General features: G+C 46.8%; 1 protein-coding gene across 1 annotated transcript in view; it reads right to left on the reverse strand.

The window, feature by feature from the left end:
* The window catches only part of SLCO3A1 (solute carrier organic anion transporter family member 3A1), a 132,489-nt gene that overhangs the window by 12,843 nt on the left and 102,043 nt on the right, over positions 1 to 17,603 (reverse strand). Inside the window, exons 4-7 of the mRNA XM_030228372.2 lie at positions 14,571 to 14,834; positions 4,744 to 4,908; positions 2,673 to 2,871; positions 1,682 to 1,820 (exon numbers count right to left, since the gene is read on the reverse strand). Of these exons, the coding sequence (XP_030084232.2) occupies positions 1,682 to 1,820; positions 2,673 to 2,871; positions 4,744 to 4,908; positions 14,571 to 14,834 (767 nt within the window). The remainder of the gene's footprint in view (positions 1 to 1,681; positions 1,821 to 2,672; positions 2,872 to 4,743; positions 4,909 to 14,570; positions 14,835 to 17,603) is intronic.

A 17,603-nucleotide genomic window follows, 5' to 3' on the forward strand; every position in this document is an offset into this window, starting at 1 on the left:
TGCCTCAAGGCCATTGCATGGCCAAACTGGTCCATAATTCTTGATAATGCCCTTCCCAGCAGATGCTATTGCTTCACCAATTTGTGTTCAAAATGTTACTGCAAAAAACCCCCACAAAACAAAGAGATGAGAAGAACCCCAAGGATGACAACAGAAAGGCAAAATGAGGAGTGAGTAAGAGAGAGCATGAGGGAAAGTGAGTTTTTTGCTGAGAGGTCTGCTCTTGCAGAGCAAAGGTCAGGCAGCTGCAGACTGAAGGGGCAGAGCTGAATTTTCATTACCATGCTCCTTCCAGAGGAGTCAGAGCTTTGCCCTGCACTGCACAGTTCTCTCCCAGCCACACACCACCACCAGCTGAACACTTGCTGAAGGCTTGGTGAACTGGTGAGACATGATTCTGTGTGCCTGAAACAAGCTGGTTTCCTCTTAAAATCATCCTGCTGCCATCTCAGGTGTTGACTTATTGAGAGGAGGAGGAGGAGGAAGAAGAGGGCAGGGACACCTTCACATGTCACACATTGATGTGGATCCCTGTAGAGCTGCTGAAAGCTCCAAACTGTGGTGTTTCAAAGGGATGCCTGCATCTCTGAGGCTGGAGAGGAATGGAGGAGACAAGCTGTTCAAGCAGGACAAGCTCACAGGTGATCTGGGGGGGGAGGCTGCACTGCCAGCAGTGTGCCTTGTCTCCAGGGCAGGAGGGGAGGTTTTGTATCTCCTCAGAGAGGAAGGATGAAGCCCTGGGGGGATAATTGCACGTGGTGAGCACTGATGTGTGGGCACAAACAGTGCCTGTGACCAGGCTGACCTCCCACAGACTCCACACAGCCTGGCACAGCCCCAGGCAGTGAGCAAGGATGTAGGAATCCCACCAGTCCCCACCCACAGGAGCAGCAGGCACTCATTTTCAGAATAACCCAGAAGACATTAACATTTCAGCAGCAAAAAATGAAAAAGCTGGCTTTTAAGATATTGTTAAAAATTCCCCACATCTTCTTTTTACGGAGATAGTTTGGTCTTTAAGAGTTTTCTAAGGGAAAAAAACTCTTAGAGGGAACTGAAAAACGCAGAATGTCTTTGGATGGAAACTCTGCTCCCCTGACAACTGCTCTTGCTGTTGCCTCAGAGCAAAGCAAGGAAAGAGAAATAAGCAAGTAGATTTAAAGGAAAGCTTAAACAAGGGTGAATAAAACCAGCAACTGCTCACAACTGTCTAGGAACCAGATTCAGGGAAAGAGCAAGAGGAAGGAGACTAAAAGGGTTGGGCAGGGCAAACATGGGCAGGTGGAGAAGAGGGGAGATGAGGAGCAACAGGATAAAAGAGGAGCAGGTTCCTCAGCTCTCCCTTTTGGGCTAGGGATCTCCTGCAGAGGATGTGTTCTGCCACTGGACACCTGTGCAGATCTCCCATCACATTCCTTGTTTCCCTGCTGAGGAGGAAGACCAGGGCAGGAGGTTGTGAGATCCCATCCTGCTCCATGGGTGACCCTGCACAGAGTGAGGTCATTTATGGAAAAGAGTGAAAAACAACAGGGGCTCAGGCCCACCAGAGCTGTCAGCTCAGCTTTTGGGGTGCAGCCACGGGCTGTGGGTGAGCTACCCTACCAGACATGCAGGAACCTCACTCACTTGAGCTGCCAGAAGTGCTCCTACAGGTGAGGGGTCCCCAGGAAAGGCCACTCACCGTGCTGCTGCAGCCAGCAAAGCAGGCAGATAAGTATGTGACCCCGTCTGCCCCACACACTGGAGTGAAGGAATCAGTTTGGCATTCACAGTTGTTATTGCACGGGGAATATGGGTCCAGAGATGAGGTTGGAGTTGAGCTGGAAGACAAAGAGAGAAAGAAATTAATGGACAGTGTGGTATCAGCCAGCTTCCCCAACTGCTGCCTCACAAAGATGCCTTTGAGGGGGACAGTTTAGGCAAACACATTAAAAAAGCAGAGGGCAGGCTGGCTGGGTTCCAGCTCTAAGAAATCCAGGCTACAGCCTCTCCTTGGAGACTGAAATGCCATGGCCACTATCTCCCTGCAAGAGAGAATCTAATGCAAGGCTTGGGCTTCCCTGTTACCTCAACAAGAAGCCTCAAGGAAACACAAAGAGAGGCTCTGGAGATGGCTCTGTGTTTTTCTGCAACACTGTAAGGAGCTGACAGGCTGATGTCATCTAAAGAGCTGCCACTGCATACAGGAGCAGTCAGGAAGAAAATGCCAGAAAACTCTCTCCAAGTCGTGTGAGCACAGGACATAACAGGGTTATGTGGGCCTCACTTCTCACATTAAAATGAGCCTGCAGCCAAAAACACTTTCTCTTCATCTAAAACCTGGTTCTACAGATTCCCTTCAGGCACTGAAATCAATGCACAGAGCAGTGCATGTCCCTTCCTGCCAGGACAAACCAGACCCAATGCTCCAGAGGTGCCTGTGGGTACAGACTCAGGTCTGGCACCTTTTGATTCAGTTTGATTGCATTTCAGATTTTAGTGAAACTCTGCTGTCATCTGCAGGTGCTCAGGTCTCTCAGTGGTGAGTGGCATGGAAACATCCCACACTGAGAGCCCACACAACACTGCCTTCTCTGCTTGCTCTGTGGCTGTCTGAAGGCCAGCGCTGCCTTTCAAGGACACCAACACGGATTGAGGCTGGTAGAGCTCCCTGAAACTCTCTGTGGACTCACTTGTTTCCATAGGGAACAGTCACCCCTGCCACAGGTCCTGTGTCACAGCCCAGGAACAGGAAGGACACGTAGCAAGCTGTGGACACCAGGTTCACCAGCATGGCCATCCTGATGGCTCCCAGAGCAGACAGGCTGAGCTTCTTCACCAGCAGACCACCCAGGAATATGCCCAGACATGCACACGGGATTGCTGTCATCCCTGCAAGAGGAAAAAGCAGTTAGCAAGGCCCAGTGAACTGCACTGGGACAGGGCTGAGCTCTCCAGCAGCCAGAGCTGTGCACTGGCACGAGGAAACCTTGCAATGCCCAACTGCTGGAGTAGCACCAAGCTGGGGTTGCCCAAAAAAAGGAACAGATGCAAACAGGCATGCTGCCTTGCATGGAGGAACCAGGATCTTCTGCCAGTTTTCATGCAGGCTGGAGGGAATGCCAGACTTGCTGAGCTTGGCCCAGCCTGACCTAAGCAGCAGCAAATAAAGTCAAGAATTTTCCAAGGTGTCTGGAGGCTTTGGATGAGCCCCAGTGGTGTGACTCTCAGGAGTCTGATCTTCAGAGACTAGGCAGGAGCAGCATTTGAAAACATGAAATCTCCCTAAAAGAATTTTCTTTAACTGTGAAATGCAAAATCACTGCCAGAAGAGACTCCCTTTCCAGCACAGACAGAAATTACCACACTATGCTTGTTTGGGATCACTTTTATCCCTTTGCTGCCAGTTACACTCCAGATCTCACTGCCTGAACTGTGCTTAGAAGAGAATCCCAGTCATTTCCAGACTCCCTTAAACACTATGTGAGAAATCTGATTCCAACTTTGTTTCAACAAGTTGCTGTGAGAAACAGGGAGGTATCCAAGTCTCCTTTGCCCCTGTCAGGTCAGAGGCAGGATGTGCTCCGGCTCATGGGTGATCCCCTCTTTGCTGGCCACCCAGCTGCACTCACATGCTGACTGTCCAGCCAGCTCCCACCAAACAGCTTTTTCCCTTCTCCCACTGGGTCAAGAGTGAAGTTACTTTCCTTTGCCAAGCCTTTGGTTTTCAGGAAAGATGGAATTGCCTAACAACTTTGAGGTCTCTGGCCCTCTGTCAAATTGTATTAAAATTCACTGGCAAATTCCTGGGTTGCTGGGGGAGGCAAGGCTGACTGCAGGGGATTGTTTCTTTTGGGAAACCAGGCCAAAAACAGACCATATCAATGAGTTTAACAGGGAAATAAACAACTGTCAGGAGAGCAGCTTGCAAACTCCTCGTTATGATATGAAGATCCACCCATGTCCTGATGTCCCAGTTTTTGACAGATCACTGCCAGCTGCCCATCTGGCAAGCTGTGGTCGCAGATCATCCAAGATCAACTTGCAGATATCTTAATTGGGTGCTGCTGAGAGAAGGGCTGTCATAAACAAATGGCTGGGCCTGCCTGGGATGAGAAGCAGCAGAAAATAAATGAATATTCTGCCGTCAGTGTCCTGACAGGGAACAAATGAACACTGAGAAATGTAGAACGTGAGATCACAGCAGCATGGAATGGTCAGAGAGAAGGGACATTTGAAAGACGACCAAGCTGCACTAACTCAGGTACTTGAAGTGCTAATTGCAATCTTGTCATTTCCAGACCAAGGGGAAAGAAAGCAGTGACTAACAGGAGACACTGGGCTTCCTAACCCAGACTGAGATGGGCTGAACCAGAACCAGGAGACAAGCAGTTCAATGGCCACACTATCACTTGGAGAGCAACTGCAGTCTCGGGCAACCAGATCCCATTTCCACTGCTTCCAAGGCTCTCACAGACTCTCCTATCCTGGCTGTCCCATACTGCTCCCTACACAATAGGCTGGGCCACAGGGGAAGGGATGGCAGCAGGATGCAGCGGAGAAGGGATGCTGGAGGTCTGCTCTGGGCCAGGCAGCCATGGCACAGCTGAAGGCCAACCCTCCCACTCACAGACACGTTCCCACATCTCAAACAAGTCACTTTTTGGGCAGCCTAACCAGCAGCAGTTACCAGCCATGCTGAACACTTCTAAATCCCTTTGGAGGCCAGAGGTTGGGAGGTTTGGTGTCCCCTTGGTAACTCACCCAGGAGCTGGTTGGCAGAGGAGGTGGTGAGGTTGAACTGCTGCTCCAGGTACTTGCCCAGGAAGGCGGCGAAGCCGGCCACCACCGCGATCTCCATGCAGGCTGCCAGGATGATGCAGGTGAACACGGGGTTGGAGAGCAGGTGCTTAGTCACTTTGGGGATCACTAGAAGAGAGGAAAAAGGGAGAGGTGTGTGGAATTTTTGGCGTGGTGTTCACAGGGGTCCCAGGACGAGGAAAGAGATGAGAATCTTGACTCCATGTTTCAGAAGGCTGATTTATTATTTTATGATATATATATTATATTAGAACTATACTAAAAAGAATAGAAGAAAGGATTTCATCAGGAGGCTAGCAAGGAATAGAAATGAAAATGGAATGATAACAAAAGCTCGTGACTCTCAGAGAGTCCGAGCCAGCTGACTGTGACTGGACATTAATCAGAAACAACCAACATGGACCAATCAAAGATGCACCTGTTGCATTCCACAGCAGCAGATAATTATTGTTTTTCTTTTCCTCTGAGGCTTCTCAGCTCCTCAGGAGAACAAATTCTAGCAAAAGGATTTTTCATAAAATATGTCCGTGACAGAGGTGTTTTTGTGTAGACTTGAGGTGCTGGTGGTGCCTTTCTCCTCTTCTGCAGGGTACATTCATTTCACATCAGGAGTAATTTCCTGTTCTGCACAGACAAGCTGCTTGAAATGTGGGAACGCCAGAACAAAGTGGAACTCCCAAACACTGCCACTTAAAGATTCAAGAACCAAGAGGTGCAAAAAGAAATCATCACTGATTATTTACTCTTATAGAAAACTGGAAGAATGAGAAAAATTTCCAACATTGCTTTTTGTTTCCCCCATAGGGAAGTCAATCAAAACCTGGTGCGCTCTTTCTTCCCCTTCTTCTTTGCATACCTGCTCCCCCTGAACAAAGCTGACAGGTGCCACCAGAGTCAGCATAAATCCTTGCAAGCTTTCAGACACAAACTAACCCAGCTCACATCTGGCTTTTCCTTCCCCTGCCATCCAGATTTGATTCACTTTCCTATTCCAAACTGGCTCACTCACTGATGGTCACCTTCTTGCAGCACATGTGGGTGTTTTCAGCAAGCTGAAACTCTCAGGCTTAGCCTGGCCCATGGATACCCATGGCACAAGGGTCCTCCTGCCTGGGACAGGCTTGTCAGTCTGTGTGTTCCCACAACCTAAAGCTTCTCCAGCCAACCAATGCATCCCATGTAGACCCTGCCATCCTTAAGAGGGTGGAAGAGGATGTGCTGAGCTGTTCACTGCGTAGGACACACACATGTAGCTCTGGTTTCATGATCCCCTGGTCAAATCATCAGTGTCTAGAGCCCTCTCTCTTCCAAGCCCATCTCAATTTCCTATAAGCAAACAAGAGTTACCCTACAAAGGGAAATCTGTCTAATGAATCAGATTGCACGTTTTCTACTCCAGCGAGCATTTTAATTATTGTAGAGATAACACAGCTTGAAGAGAGAGCATCCCAGTACAGAAGAGAGCCTTGCTTTGTCTCCACACCTGATGACTAATTTCTCCCTGAATTAAATGTGAAAATCATTAAGTTTGAAAATTACCTTGAAGTAGTGTAGTGAAGCCTCAATGGACCCCTATTTGCATTTTGAAAATCCATCCCCCAGATCCCCTGTGGAGTACCAGGGACTGGCAGATGATGTTTCTTTGGTGCTGGCTGATGTTTTCCCTTAGGGATTTTTTTGCACTGGCCTCAGCAGAGAATGCACATCTCTTTGTCAAGGCTCTGCTTGGGTGCCCTTGGCTCCTTCTTGGGGACAGTGGAAAAAAGGGTTATAATTAGGTTTGATCTAACCTTTTTGGAAGAGGTCACTTCATAGTTTCTGGTCTCTTTAAATCAGAAACATTTTTACGAGCTGTATAAAATTTCTGCTTCCTAAAGATTTACTGAACATAATTAAGGTGCAAGAGGCATAGCAATTTTTAGCAGAACGGGTGAAAAAAGAAAAGAAAAAAGGGGGAAAAATGCTGTGTGGGAGGAATGGGGATGGGGGAATTCAGACATGGATAAATTTCAGAAGCCACTTGCTGCTTCCTTCAGTTCTTTGGTGGCCACCTACAGAATTTCCCCTTCTTGCCAGGAAAAATATAGAAAATGAAAAGGTGGACTTGGCAGTACTGATCTTGAAAAGCCATATTTAAAGTATTAATGACTGTTGTGCCTCAGGAGTTCAGTTTGTTCAAGATTAATGGATTCCTTGAGATGTAGCTTTGTGCCAATTTAAATCCAAAGACACTAAGGTCTAGCTCTAACTTTATCCACCAAACAACAGTGATGACAGCCTGCCTTTTGCAGGAAGGAGCTAAAGATCACGGACATTTATTTCTGAAGTTGGCACCCAACCATCATGCGCACCAAGGTCAAAATCCATCTTCTGTGCTTGGGGTGGACAACAAAAAAATTGCAGAGTTATTGCAGCGTCTCTCACAGGAGAGGAACCCCTCACATGTGCCTTGTCTGGCAGTGCAGGGCTCCAAGTCACAGCACTTCATCACCTAAAGGGGCTACAGGAGAGCTGGAGGGGGACTTTTGACAGGGGTGTGTAGTGACAGAACAATGGGTAATGGCTTTACACTGAAAAAGGGAGGGATTACATTAGATATAAGAAAGATATTCTTTACAGAGAGGGTGTGAGACACTGGAAGAGGTTGCCCAGAGAAGCTGTGGATGCCATTGGAAGCATTCAAGGCCAGGCAGGATGGGGCTGTAAACAACCTGGTCTAGAGGAAGGTATCCCTGTTCATGGTGAGGTGTCTGGAACAAGATGATCTCTAAAGTCCTTTCCCACCCCAATCTTTCTGGGATTCCTTGATTCCACAATCATTGCTTCTCCTTCCTGTGAGTTTTCTGGGACACATCCTGTCCTCTGCTGAATGTCTGACCACTGTCTACTGCAACTCTGTACCATGAGGCGTGTGGGACACAAAACTCAGTGCAAAGAGTGCACAGACAACTCAAGCAGCCTCCACCATCTCCTCAGCCAGGGCCAACTCATTCTCTTTCATTTTCTAAGGGAAATAACATGGGGTTCCCTATTGAATTGAATATCCTTTCATCTTCCTACTGCCATTTGCTAAGATCAATCATTTGACATGGGCTGCTGCCTCATCTGTCTCAGTTCTTGGGGTGAAATACCTCAGGGAAAAAGGTAAAAAGTCAGCAGCAAAGTTTAAAAATCTCTCAATGGACTAGAGTGACATGGTTTCAGCTGCTTGGCATATGGTGCTGGGTATGGAGTAGGAATGGAAATGCCTGATGGGGGACAGTGAAGCCCTGGGGAACACAACTGCTATGGATGGCTTTTCTCCATTGGAGCCAACCCAAGAGGGTGTCATGGTGAAGGTTACCCTGCAGCTTTACCCAAAGGTTACCTGAACACTCTGGAGTGGCCCTTTGCAGCTACAAAGCTCAAATGAAGTCCTTTTACACAGTGAGAAAAGTCTTTAGGAGTCCAGAGAGTCTCAAAAATCTACCTGGAGAACCCACAAGGTGCAGCAGACACGGCATAGATAGACTCAGCCTCCCACTCCCAGAAGGATGAGCTCATTTCCCATCCTCATCCCGATGCACCCGCCACGCTCCAGAAACGGCGGCAGAAAAGCGATTCCCGCTGCCCTGGCAAGATGCACTGAGGAGAACACAACGCCTCTTCTCACTACTGAAAAGTAGTGAAAAGTGCTTTAATCCCAACTCCTCAGACCATCCAGGTGCAGTGCTGGTCACAGGATCATCCACAAGCTGGGAGGGATTTGGGTGGCTGTCCCAAAGCTCTCTAATATCCCCCACAATTCCCATGAATTCCCACCTTTTCACTCTCAAACAACACCGGTGCCAAGGCATCCAAACCCCCTGCCCGTCTCCCTCCGTGGGGCCTCTGTGGATGACAGGCCAGGGGCTTGACAAATGCACACACTTATGTACACCAAGTAGCTTTGATTTGTCACTGCACATCGGGGAGTAGCGGGGATAATTGGCAACCTCATTACACGAGGTTTAACTACTCTCCAGAAACGACAAACTATAATCATCACGTTGGTGCTTGAAATGAATTGTTTGGAACATTACAATCACCAAGGCCCCTGTTTCTGGTTGGAGCACCCTACAGAGACATGTTTTCAATTTGCAGTAAAGATGAAGAACACAGAAAGCAAAGTAATAAATTAGAGGGAGGTTTACAGCCCAGTCCACCCAGGACAGAGTGGTGAGGGAAAGGCAAAATGTAGTTGTGAGCCAAATATGACTTTCTACTACCCATGTCAGCAGCAAGCCTCAGGTCTGAAGAGAAAGCAAAAGGCAAAACCTCCACCTGGCTTGAGGAAAAATAGGATGAAGAAAACAGCACAGGCAGCAAGAATAAAACACGTTCTGGAAAGAGGTGGCTCCTGTAAAAGAGAATATGGAGTAAGGCAAGAGGCATTGAAGATATCTCAGGTGAGTTCAGTATGCTGAAGTTCCACGTGGCCTTGGCAAAATTATCACAATGGATATGAGGGAAAAGCATGACATATAAATAAAAAAAGCCTTCCAGACAAGATGCAAGCTTGAAGCAGCAGTTACATACTCAAGCATGGAAAGCAGGTCCTTCTAGTCTATCATCTTCCCTGCAGGAGCCACCTTTACTCAACTTGAGAGGAGGACACAAACCTCCCTCACCTGTGACACAGAAGTCATGGAAAAGCATTTTTTGGAGACAGGCTCTGCCTGCCTTCAGCTGCTGCTCAGCTTTGACCCTGAGGTGTGCAGGCTGAAAGCCTTTCTGAATTTTTTAAGGGTGCTGACAACAAGATGCTGGCTTGGAAACAGCCAAGAAAAACCTGACAACAGTATCTGCACCCTCATGATACCCAAGCCAAAGAAAACTCAAAGACTGACAGAACCTGATGACTTTTATGATCACCACCTTCTCACCTAAGACTTGGACTTCTCAGCAAGCCTTTAAAGTGTTTGCAGGGGACAAGACCCAAATCCAAAAAGGCATTGAAGTCTAAACCACCAGCCACAGCCTCACCTCTGCAGCTGAGAATGAAGGTATAGATGGAGCCCTCTCCAAAAGCTTGTCACTATCAGTCATGAGAAGTCAGGAGTTAAAACCTCCCCTTGTTAGCCTTTAATCCTGCCCAATCCCATGAACTCCCACTGAGGATTACAGGCTCCCCATGGTCCAGGTCCTCCCTGCACAGCTGGGAGTTTCTGGCCCAGCACTCTGCTCCCAGTGAGCACTTTCTGGGAGAGAAATCCCAGATTCAGAGCAGCTCCCTCTCTAGGAATTCAGCAGAATGGTACAGGGAGCAGGGCAGAACTAAACAGAAGACAAGGCAGCTGTCAGCTGTACGTCCCAGCTCTCCTACACTCTTGAAAATGAAGCTGGAAAGAAACCAAAATGTTTCCAAATCCAGGGAATTTGCAGTTCTGAAATACATTTAATTCCACAGTGAGTTTTCTTTTAATTCCTCATGAATGAGCTTCCCTTTCCAAACCTGGAGGATTCCGTATCAATTTCAATCCTTTTAGGGTTTTAATCTCTCTTGCTAGACAGAGCGGCAGAACATAACGAATTTCTGGTTTAAATCACTGCAAAACAGAATGCATTTAGGGCAGAATGCTTCAGAGGTGTTAAAGATCATGCAGAGGAAGCATTCTGAAATCAAATTTCATCAGAATTGGCCGCTCAATTCAATAGATGTGACATTTCTGCATGAAAAAAAGGGAAGGGTTTTAATGAACAATTCCCAAGCACATTCCAGAGCAGGTGGTGTGAGAGAGGCAGGGAGAGAGAGGGCAGATGTGGACAGACTCAAGCAGAAGGCATAGGTGCCCTGATAGAGCTGAGCATCTTCTCTGGCCTGAGGAGCAGAGAGGTCCCCAAGGCAGAGCAGAGGCAGGAAAGCAAAGCTGTGCCCCCCAGCAGAGCAGGGACTGCACACCCCATGCCTGAAGAGCTCTCACAGACCACATGGAGAGCACAGGGCTGGAACAACCCTGCCAGGAGGGAGCAAAGAGCAATGGCAGCATTTATTCAGACTTCCACTGCTGTTAATCCTTCACTTCTCTGCGCTCCCAAATGGATTTGCTTTGCTGAAATGAAATACTAATCAGGCAAAGCGGTGCAGCATCCATGTGCCAGTTTAGCCATGGGAAGCAGCTCCCAGGACTGTCCCAAAGCTTTCCTGCCTGAGCTGCCGTGCCCCTGTGCTGAGCCCCCTGCTGCCTCCACTGCCTTTGATTGCCTCTTCACCTCGTGCTCTTCAAAGGCACCACTTACATTTCAAGTTTAGAGCTCCTCTTAAGATTGCTTCTTTCCTGGCATGAAAATACCCCACAGGAAGAGATGCCAGGGCTTTCCAAAAGCTGGGCCCTCCCTCCTGCTTAGACTTTGACAGAGATGTAAAAGATCAATACTTTGAGCATGTTCCTTTTATATTAGTCCTGGCTTTTTTTTTTGCGTGCTAAGGCTGGAGAAAGCCAAGGAATCTCAGCCAGCCCTCCATCTCCCAGCAGATCTTGTGGTGTCTGGAGCATCCTCCCACTTGCCAGCCGTGCCACGTCTCTAGATGACAGCCATGACCCAGCTCAGAGTATGTCCCCAGCTGACACTGCCCTGCTCCCTCTCCTACCATGACCTTTCTCTTGTGACAGTCTTGTAAGGCTTGGAAAAAAAAATGTAAGAAAAAAAAAAAAAGCTCCTTCAGTAGCCAAAAAGGAGACGAAGTTCATCCTCTAAGGATGTGCCATTGATACAGAGGGTGTTTGCCTAATCAGTCCAGAGAAACAGCTCTTTCTCCCCACACTTGACAAGAGATGGACAATCCACACCTCCGTGCAGACATGGACACACAGCAGGAACAGCTCTGAACAGGACCAGCTGCAGAAAAATGCTTGCTAAAAATGAGTCAGAGTCGTGGCCATACAAACCCCAAGGAGCATCTCTGGTCCCAACCCTCTGTACAGGCAAATCCTCTGCTGTTCCCAGAGAAGCTGTGCTTGTCTCATCCCTGGAAGTGTTCAGGGCCAGAATGGATGGAGCTCTGAACAAGCTGGCCTAGTGAAAGGTGTCCCTGCCCATGGCAAGGGGGTTGGAACTAGATGACCTTTAAGGTTCCTTCCAACTCATGCCGTTTTATGATTCCATGGATTCTGTTCAGCACCACAAATTCATGCAAAATCCAAGGTCATACTAGGACAGAAGACACGACTGTGCATGCACATACATATTTTTAACCTCTGTATATAGCTAAGAGCCTTTTTTACCCCAGGAAAAAGCAGTCTTGACTTTCCCCAAGTGGTCTTAACTTTCTCCCTGAACAGTCTTAACTTTCTCCAAAGGAGAATCAACAAATAGATTAAGGAGACTTAAGATCTGCCACAAAAGAATGCCTGCAGATATTTCAGCTGCCACCAAAGCAATGTATACCCACAGAAAGATTAAACCATCACCTGAAACACTGCTCATCAGGAATGATGAGGTGTGTTTGCCTCACTTCAGCAACATGACTCCTGACCACATTCTGACCATGACAACAGTGGCAAGGGATTTGAAAGGAGATGTCAGCTGCCGTGTCATCTGTGATAGCCTCAAAGGAATAAACAAAAAGGTCATTCCTTGTCTTATTTGATGTCGTGTAAATTTTATTTCAAAGTCCATCTCAAAAGAGGCTCCTGGGATACTGAGTGATCCGAAATGGGGTTACCTGCAGTGAGAGGGCTAACGTGGAGGCCTGTGGTGCCTCCTGATGTAATCAATACTTGAAGCATCTGGATGTGGCAGTTTAATTTCTCTACTTCAATGAGCAACAGATGCTCAGTGAACCCCCCATGGCCTCCCTGTGTGCAAGATGCTCAGCACCATCCTCAGGCTGAACTGCTGCCCCTCCATGCAGCAGGGATACGTCATTTTCTTTTATTTATCTACATGAAAACCTGCAAACATTTCCAGTGCCCACTCCAAAAGCTCAGTGGCCAGAAGCAGGCACTATGATGTGTACACAACAAAAGCCACAGAACTATCCATATGGACATATCATGGGAAAAGCCCGTTCAAGAGAAAATCCTTGCAACAAGGATGAAAGGATGAAGAAATGAATTTTACTAACAGAGTTTCAAACAATTTATCCCTTTACCTTTCTTCTGCATTTCCTCATCAAGTCAAAATTTCACATCTTTGACCTTCCCTTAACGAACAACCACATCTAGTATTCAAGGCGGTTTTATATATTTGGACAACACTTTTTCCCCCAAAGTCTCTTTTTCCTTCCCACCCGCACTTCATTCAACTCCCAATTAAGGTGGCTGCACAGGGAGTAAGTGATTTTGTCCTCATTTATCCAAATGCATCAGGCAGTAATGAAACCTGCTCTGCCACGGCAACAGGGAGTGGGAAGCAGCCACCAGTGCTACAGAAACACCCTCTCAGATGAAGGATTTTCCAGTACAGCCTAGAGAAAGGATATGTGCCCACACTCTCCCACGAAATGCTGGGCCCTCAGCTGACTTTGATTAGAGTCACCTCCATTTCCATCACTGTAGGACATGATGTGAGGCTTTCTCTCTAATTTGCTACAAGTCATGCTCTGCCCTGCCATTTTGCTGCTATTCTAGGCTGGATCTCCCTCTTTCCATTTCAGTTTGAGCGCTGTGGTGATGCCCAGCACTCATTGCTTTGTATCTGGGATTGCACTAGGCTGAAGCTCAGGTGCTGGGAGCTCCCAATTTTTTTTTAAGTGCCCTTGCTGGCTCGCTCTCTGTTTTGGGAGGCAGAGGGGAGCAGGACAGTACACTGGAGAGAAATTCACAAACTGCTCTGGCAACTCTGCTCCCCTTCATAATTTTTTAGCAACCCTACAGGACTATCATGCATTTCTCACAGAATTCACAGAATCAAAGGGTTGGAAGACACCTTAAAGATCATGGAATCCAACCCAGGTCCTAACACATCAACTAAACTATGGCACCCAGTGCCACATCTAGTCTTTTTTAGAAGACCAGGGATCTGGTCTTTTAGTCACCAGGGATGCTGACTCTACAACAGCCCTGGGAAGGCCACTCCAGAACTTGATCACCCCTTCTGTAAAAAAACTTTTTCCTAATATATTAGGAAATATATTTTATATAAAAACTTATATTTTATATAAACATATAGCTGTAATATATAATAAAAATTATGTATTTAAATTATAAAAAATATAAATTTATATAAAGATAAAAGTATATATTTATAAAAATATTTTAGATAAAATATAGTTTAATATAAAATTATATCTTTTATTATATAAAATATATTAGAAATATATTTCTAACAATTGAATATAGATTTAATTATATATTTATATATATATTTATATTTTATTATATTATTATAGATATATTTTATTTTAGATATTTATATAATATATTAGAAATATATTTTTAATCAAAATATTTTTTTCCTAATATATTTCCAACCAATATTTCCCTTGACACAGCTTGAGACTGTGTCCTCTGGTTCTCTCAGCGCTGCCTGGAAAAAGAGACCAACCCCACCTGAATACAACCACATTTCAGGAAGCTGTAGAGAGTGATAAGGTCACCCTTGAGTCTCCTTTTCTCCAGGCTGAACAACTCCCAGCTTTGCAGTTTAAAAGAACCAAACCCACAGCCTTCAAGTGGAACGAAGCCTCTCTTTCAGACACAGACAGCGCCAGAGAGAATTAAAGAGAAGCTAAGGATGGAAACTTGGGCCAGGTGACTTCTTGGGTGGCTTTTGGCGGGACAGAGGAGCTGCTGCCGGGCTGGCCTCACCTCGCAGCTGCTGGAAGCAGGTGGTGCTGCTGTCCCCATCCAGAGGGTGCCGCAGGACGCCGTTGCTGGGCTTGTGGCGCTGGCAGTCCCTGTCGGGCAGCATGGCCTGCTCGCTGTCCCCGGCGCGCTCCGGCCGCGGCGGCAGCGCCTGCGGGAAGCCGAACATGGGCAGGGACGAGAAGAAGAGTAAGGCACCGCAGAGCAGGAAGCCTCCCCACCACGCTCCGATCCACCGAGGGTCGTCCGGGGTTATGTCCAGCTTGCCTGTGAGGGGAGCAAACACCGGTCAGGGGCTTGGCCGTGGGGAGCTGAGAGCAGCTCTGCCCGGTCACACAGAGCCACAGGTAACCTTCCCAGGCATTGTTCTGGGAAAAGTCTGCGAGAAGATCAGAGAAAAGAGTGAGAAACAATTCTTACCTCCACTTGCTACACCTGATGTTGTGGACATGTGAAACGCCTTACAGAGATTTGGTTACCAAAGGGTGTTTGAATGAAAAGACCAACCCAGATCAGAGAAAAGAATGAGAAACAATTCTTACCTGCACTTGCTACACCTGATGTTGTGGACATGCGGAATGTGTTACAGAGATTTGTTTAGCAAAGGGTGTTTTAATTAAAGACCAACCCAGATCAGAGAAATGAATGAGAAACAATTCTTACCTCCACTTGCTACACCTGATGTTGTGAACACGTGTTATGGAGATTTGTTTACCAAAGGGTGGTTTCCTAATAGCCAATGGTGATGGTGTTTTAATTAAAAGACCAATCAAGATCACAGAAAAGAATGAAAAAAAATTCTTACCTCCACTTGCTACACCTGGTACTGTGAACATGTGTTATGAAGATTTGTTTACCAAAGGGCTTCCTAATAGCCAATGGTGACAGTGTTTTAATTAAAAAACCAATCAAGTACACCTATACTGTAACTGTCTATAAAAGAGATTGGATGGATTTATTAATAAAGATTATTATTGATCAATAATTATTCTGTAATATATGGAGTCTGTGCTAATTATTACCAAGCCAGGAACCTGATAGCTGTGATAGGGAGGGGAAGACAATGGTGTGAAGGATCCTGTGGGCTGCAGGGTGGTTGCTGGGCCTTTGTTGGATGGTGAGGGTCACAAGGCACAAGGTGGGAGCCCACAGTGCACCCCACAGCTGTAGTGTGTGAGCCAGCAGTGCATGGTGTCCTCTGTATCCAAGAGATCCTTAGGACCAGCTCCCATCACCTCTTCTATCCAAATGGTACACCCAGCTTCTGTCATCACAGCCAAAAAAACACCTTGTGGTTTTGGCTCTGCCAGCTCTAGGAGGCTGCTGCACACCAGTGTCCCCTGGGCTGGCACTGAGGTTTTGGGCAGCTCTGTCCCAATGTGTCACACTCACCTGGCACCTACTGGCTCAGACCTGCACAGAGAAGGACACTGCACCTCCAACCCTGCTGTTTTCCCAGGAGCTCTATGCCCCCTCTGCTTTGAATTCTCTTTTCAGCCAAAGAGAGATGGGCAATTGGGCCTTAAGGGCATCTGTGACTGTGGAGGGTGAAACAGTCCTAAATATTGGAAAAGAAACCCACCCACAGCATCAAATGGACTCAGAAAAGTACAGAAATAATCAGAAAAGGAAGAAAAGCAAAATAAAAGGCTAGAGGATCAGGTAAGGCCCAAGAAAGGTCTGGAGTCAGTGTGAGGAAATACAAATAACCAGCAGGAGAGGAAAAACTGTTTTGGCCACCCCACAAGGGTGCCCAGTGCTGGAGCTGATTCCTGGGGGAGACCCAGGTCCACATGGCTGGAATAACAAGCTCCTCTGTTCATGGTGACTCTCTGGTTACTGCCACTCTGAAAAATCTGTCTCAAGTGAGGTAATCAAGTTGTCTCTCAAGCAGAGACAGAAGGAAACTCTTTTCTCCTTAGGGAAAATAACACGTACCTCTCAAATATAGATAAAGTTTGAAAAATAGTGTTGTGGAGGGACTGGATTCTTCTGCTGTCATTTCCTCCTGCCTGAAGTGCATTTTTTTCAGGTTCTTAGGAATACAGCAGCGAGAGGAGTCAGGCAAATCAGAGTTTTCTTCATATTCCCTTCCTAAAGAAGCTGCTGGGTGGTGGCAGTGCAGCAGCACGCCCTGGCATCCCACACCTGCCCAAAACAGGGGGCAGGACAAGGCTCAGCCCCCTGGAGCTGGTTCTCCTTGTGCCACCTCGAGCTCCAAGGTAGAGCCAGCTGCAAAGTGGAAATACAAAAACAAACAGAGGCCATGTGTGCCTCAGCTTTTGCACGACAGTGACTGACCGTGGCCAAAGCCAGTCAGTCAAACTCCAGGTTTGGAGTTTTAGAGCACTGCACCTCCCTGGAAAGTGGCTGAGCCACAGCCCTCCCAGGCTTCTCAGCACTCATGTTCTACAGCTCTTCTCTGTGGCTCAGTATTTGTCTGGGGCTTTTTGGGCTGCAAATACTGAGCAATGTCTTATGTTGAAAATGGCCAGAAGATACCAAATTAACTTTTCAGCTAGGTCAGCATCTTGTCTTTGATGGCAACCAACTGCTGCTGCCCAGAAAGCCTACAAAGAATAAAGTCAGCATATATTATTCTTGTGGCCTGGGGGCTTTCCAAGCTAGATTTGGTGTCATGTTCATTTTTTTCATATATATACACTTGTCCAATTGCTTTAAAATCCATTTGGAGATTTTTAGCACCTTATGGTGAGGAGTTCCACAGCTTCACCTACTGGGAGATAAAATATTTTCTTCTGTACATTCATATTTTAGTGTAAACTATACTAAATGGTAAAATATCTAACAGGTTTCAGACAGTTCCTCTGCCAAACAAGGCTTTGGTAAAGCCAAGGAATGAAAAAGGGCCATGTGGTGTTTGACCAAACTGCAGCCAAATGCCTCAGCCATCCCAAAAGATACTTCTTTCTCAGCTGATATTATTTACATTTCTTAGCTGCCATGTGCACGTGAGATCAAAAAAAGGCAGCAACAATTTTGCAGATTTGCACAATTCTGTTCTGAGTCCTGCAA

Source organism: Serinus canaria, chromosome 10 (assembly GCF_022539315.1).
Source record: "Serinus canaria isolate serCan28SL12 chromosome 10, serCan2020, whole genome shotgun sequence".
NCBI classification, from domain to species: domain Eukaryota; kingdom Metazoa; phylum Chordata; class Aves; order Passeriformes; family Fringillidae; genus Serinus; species Serinus canaria.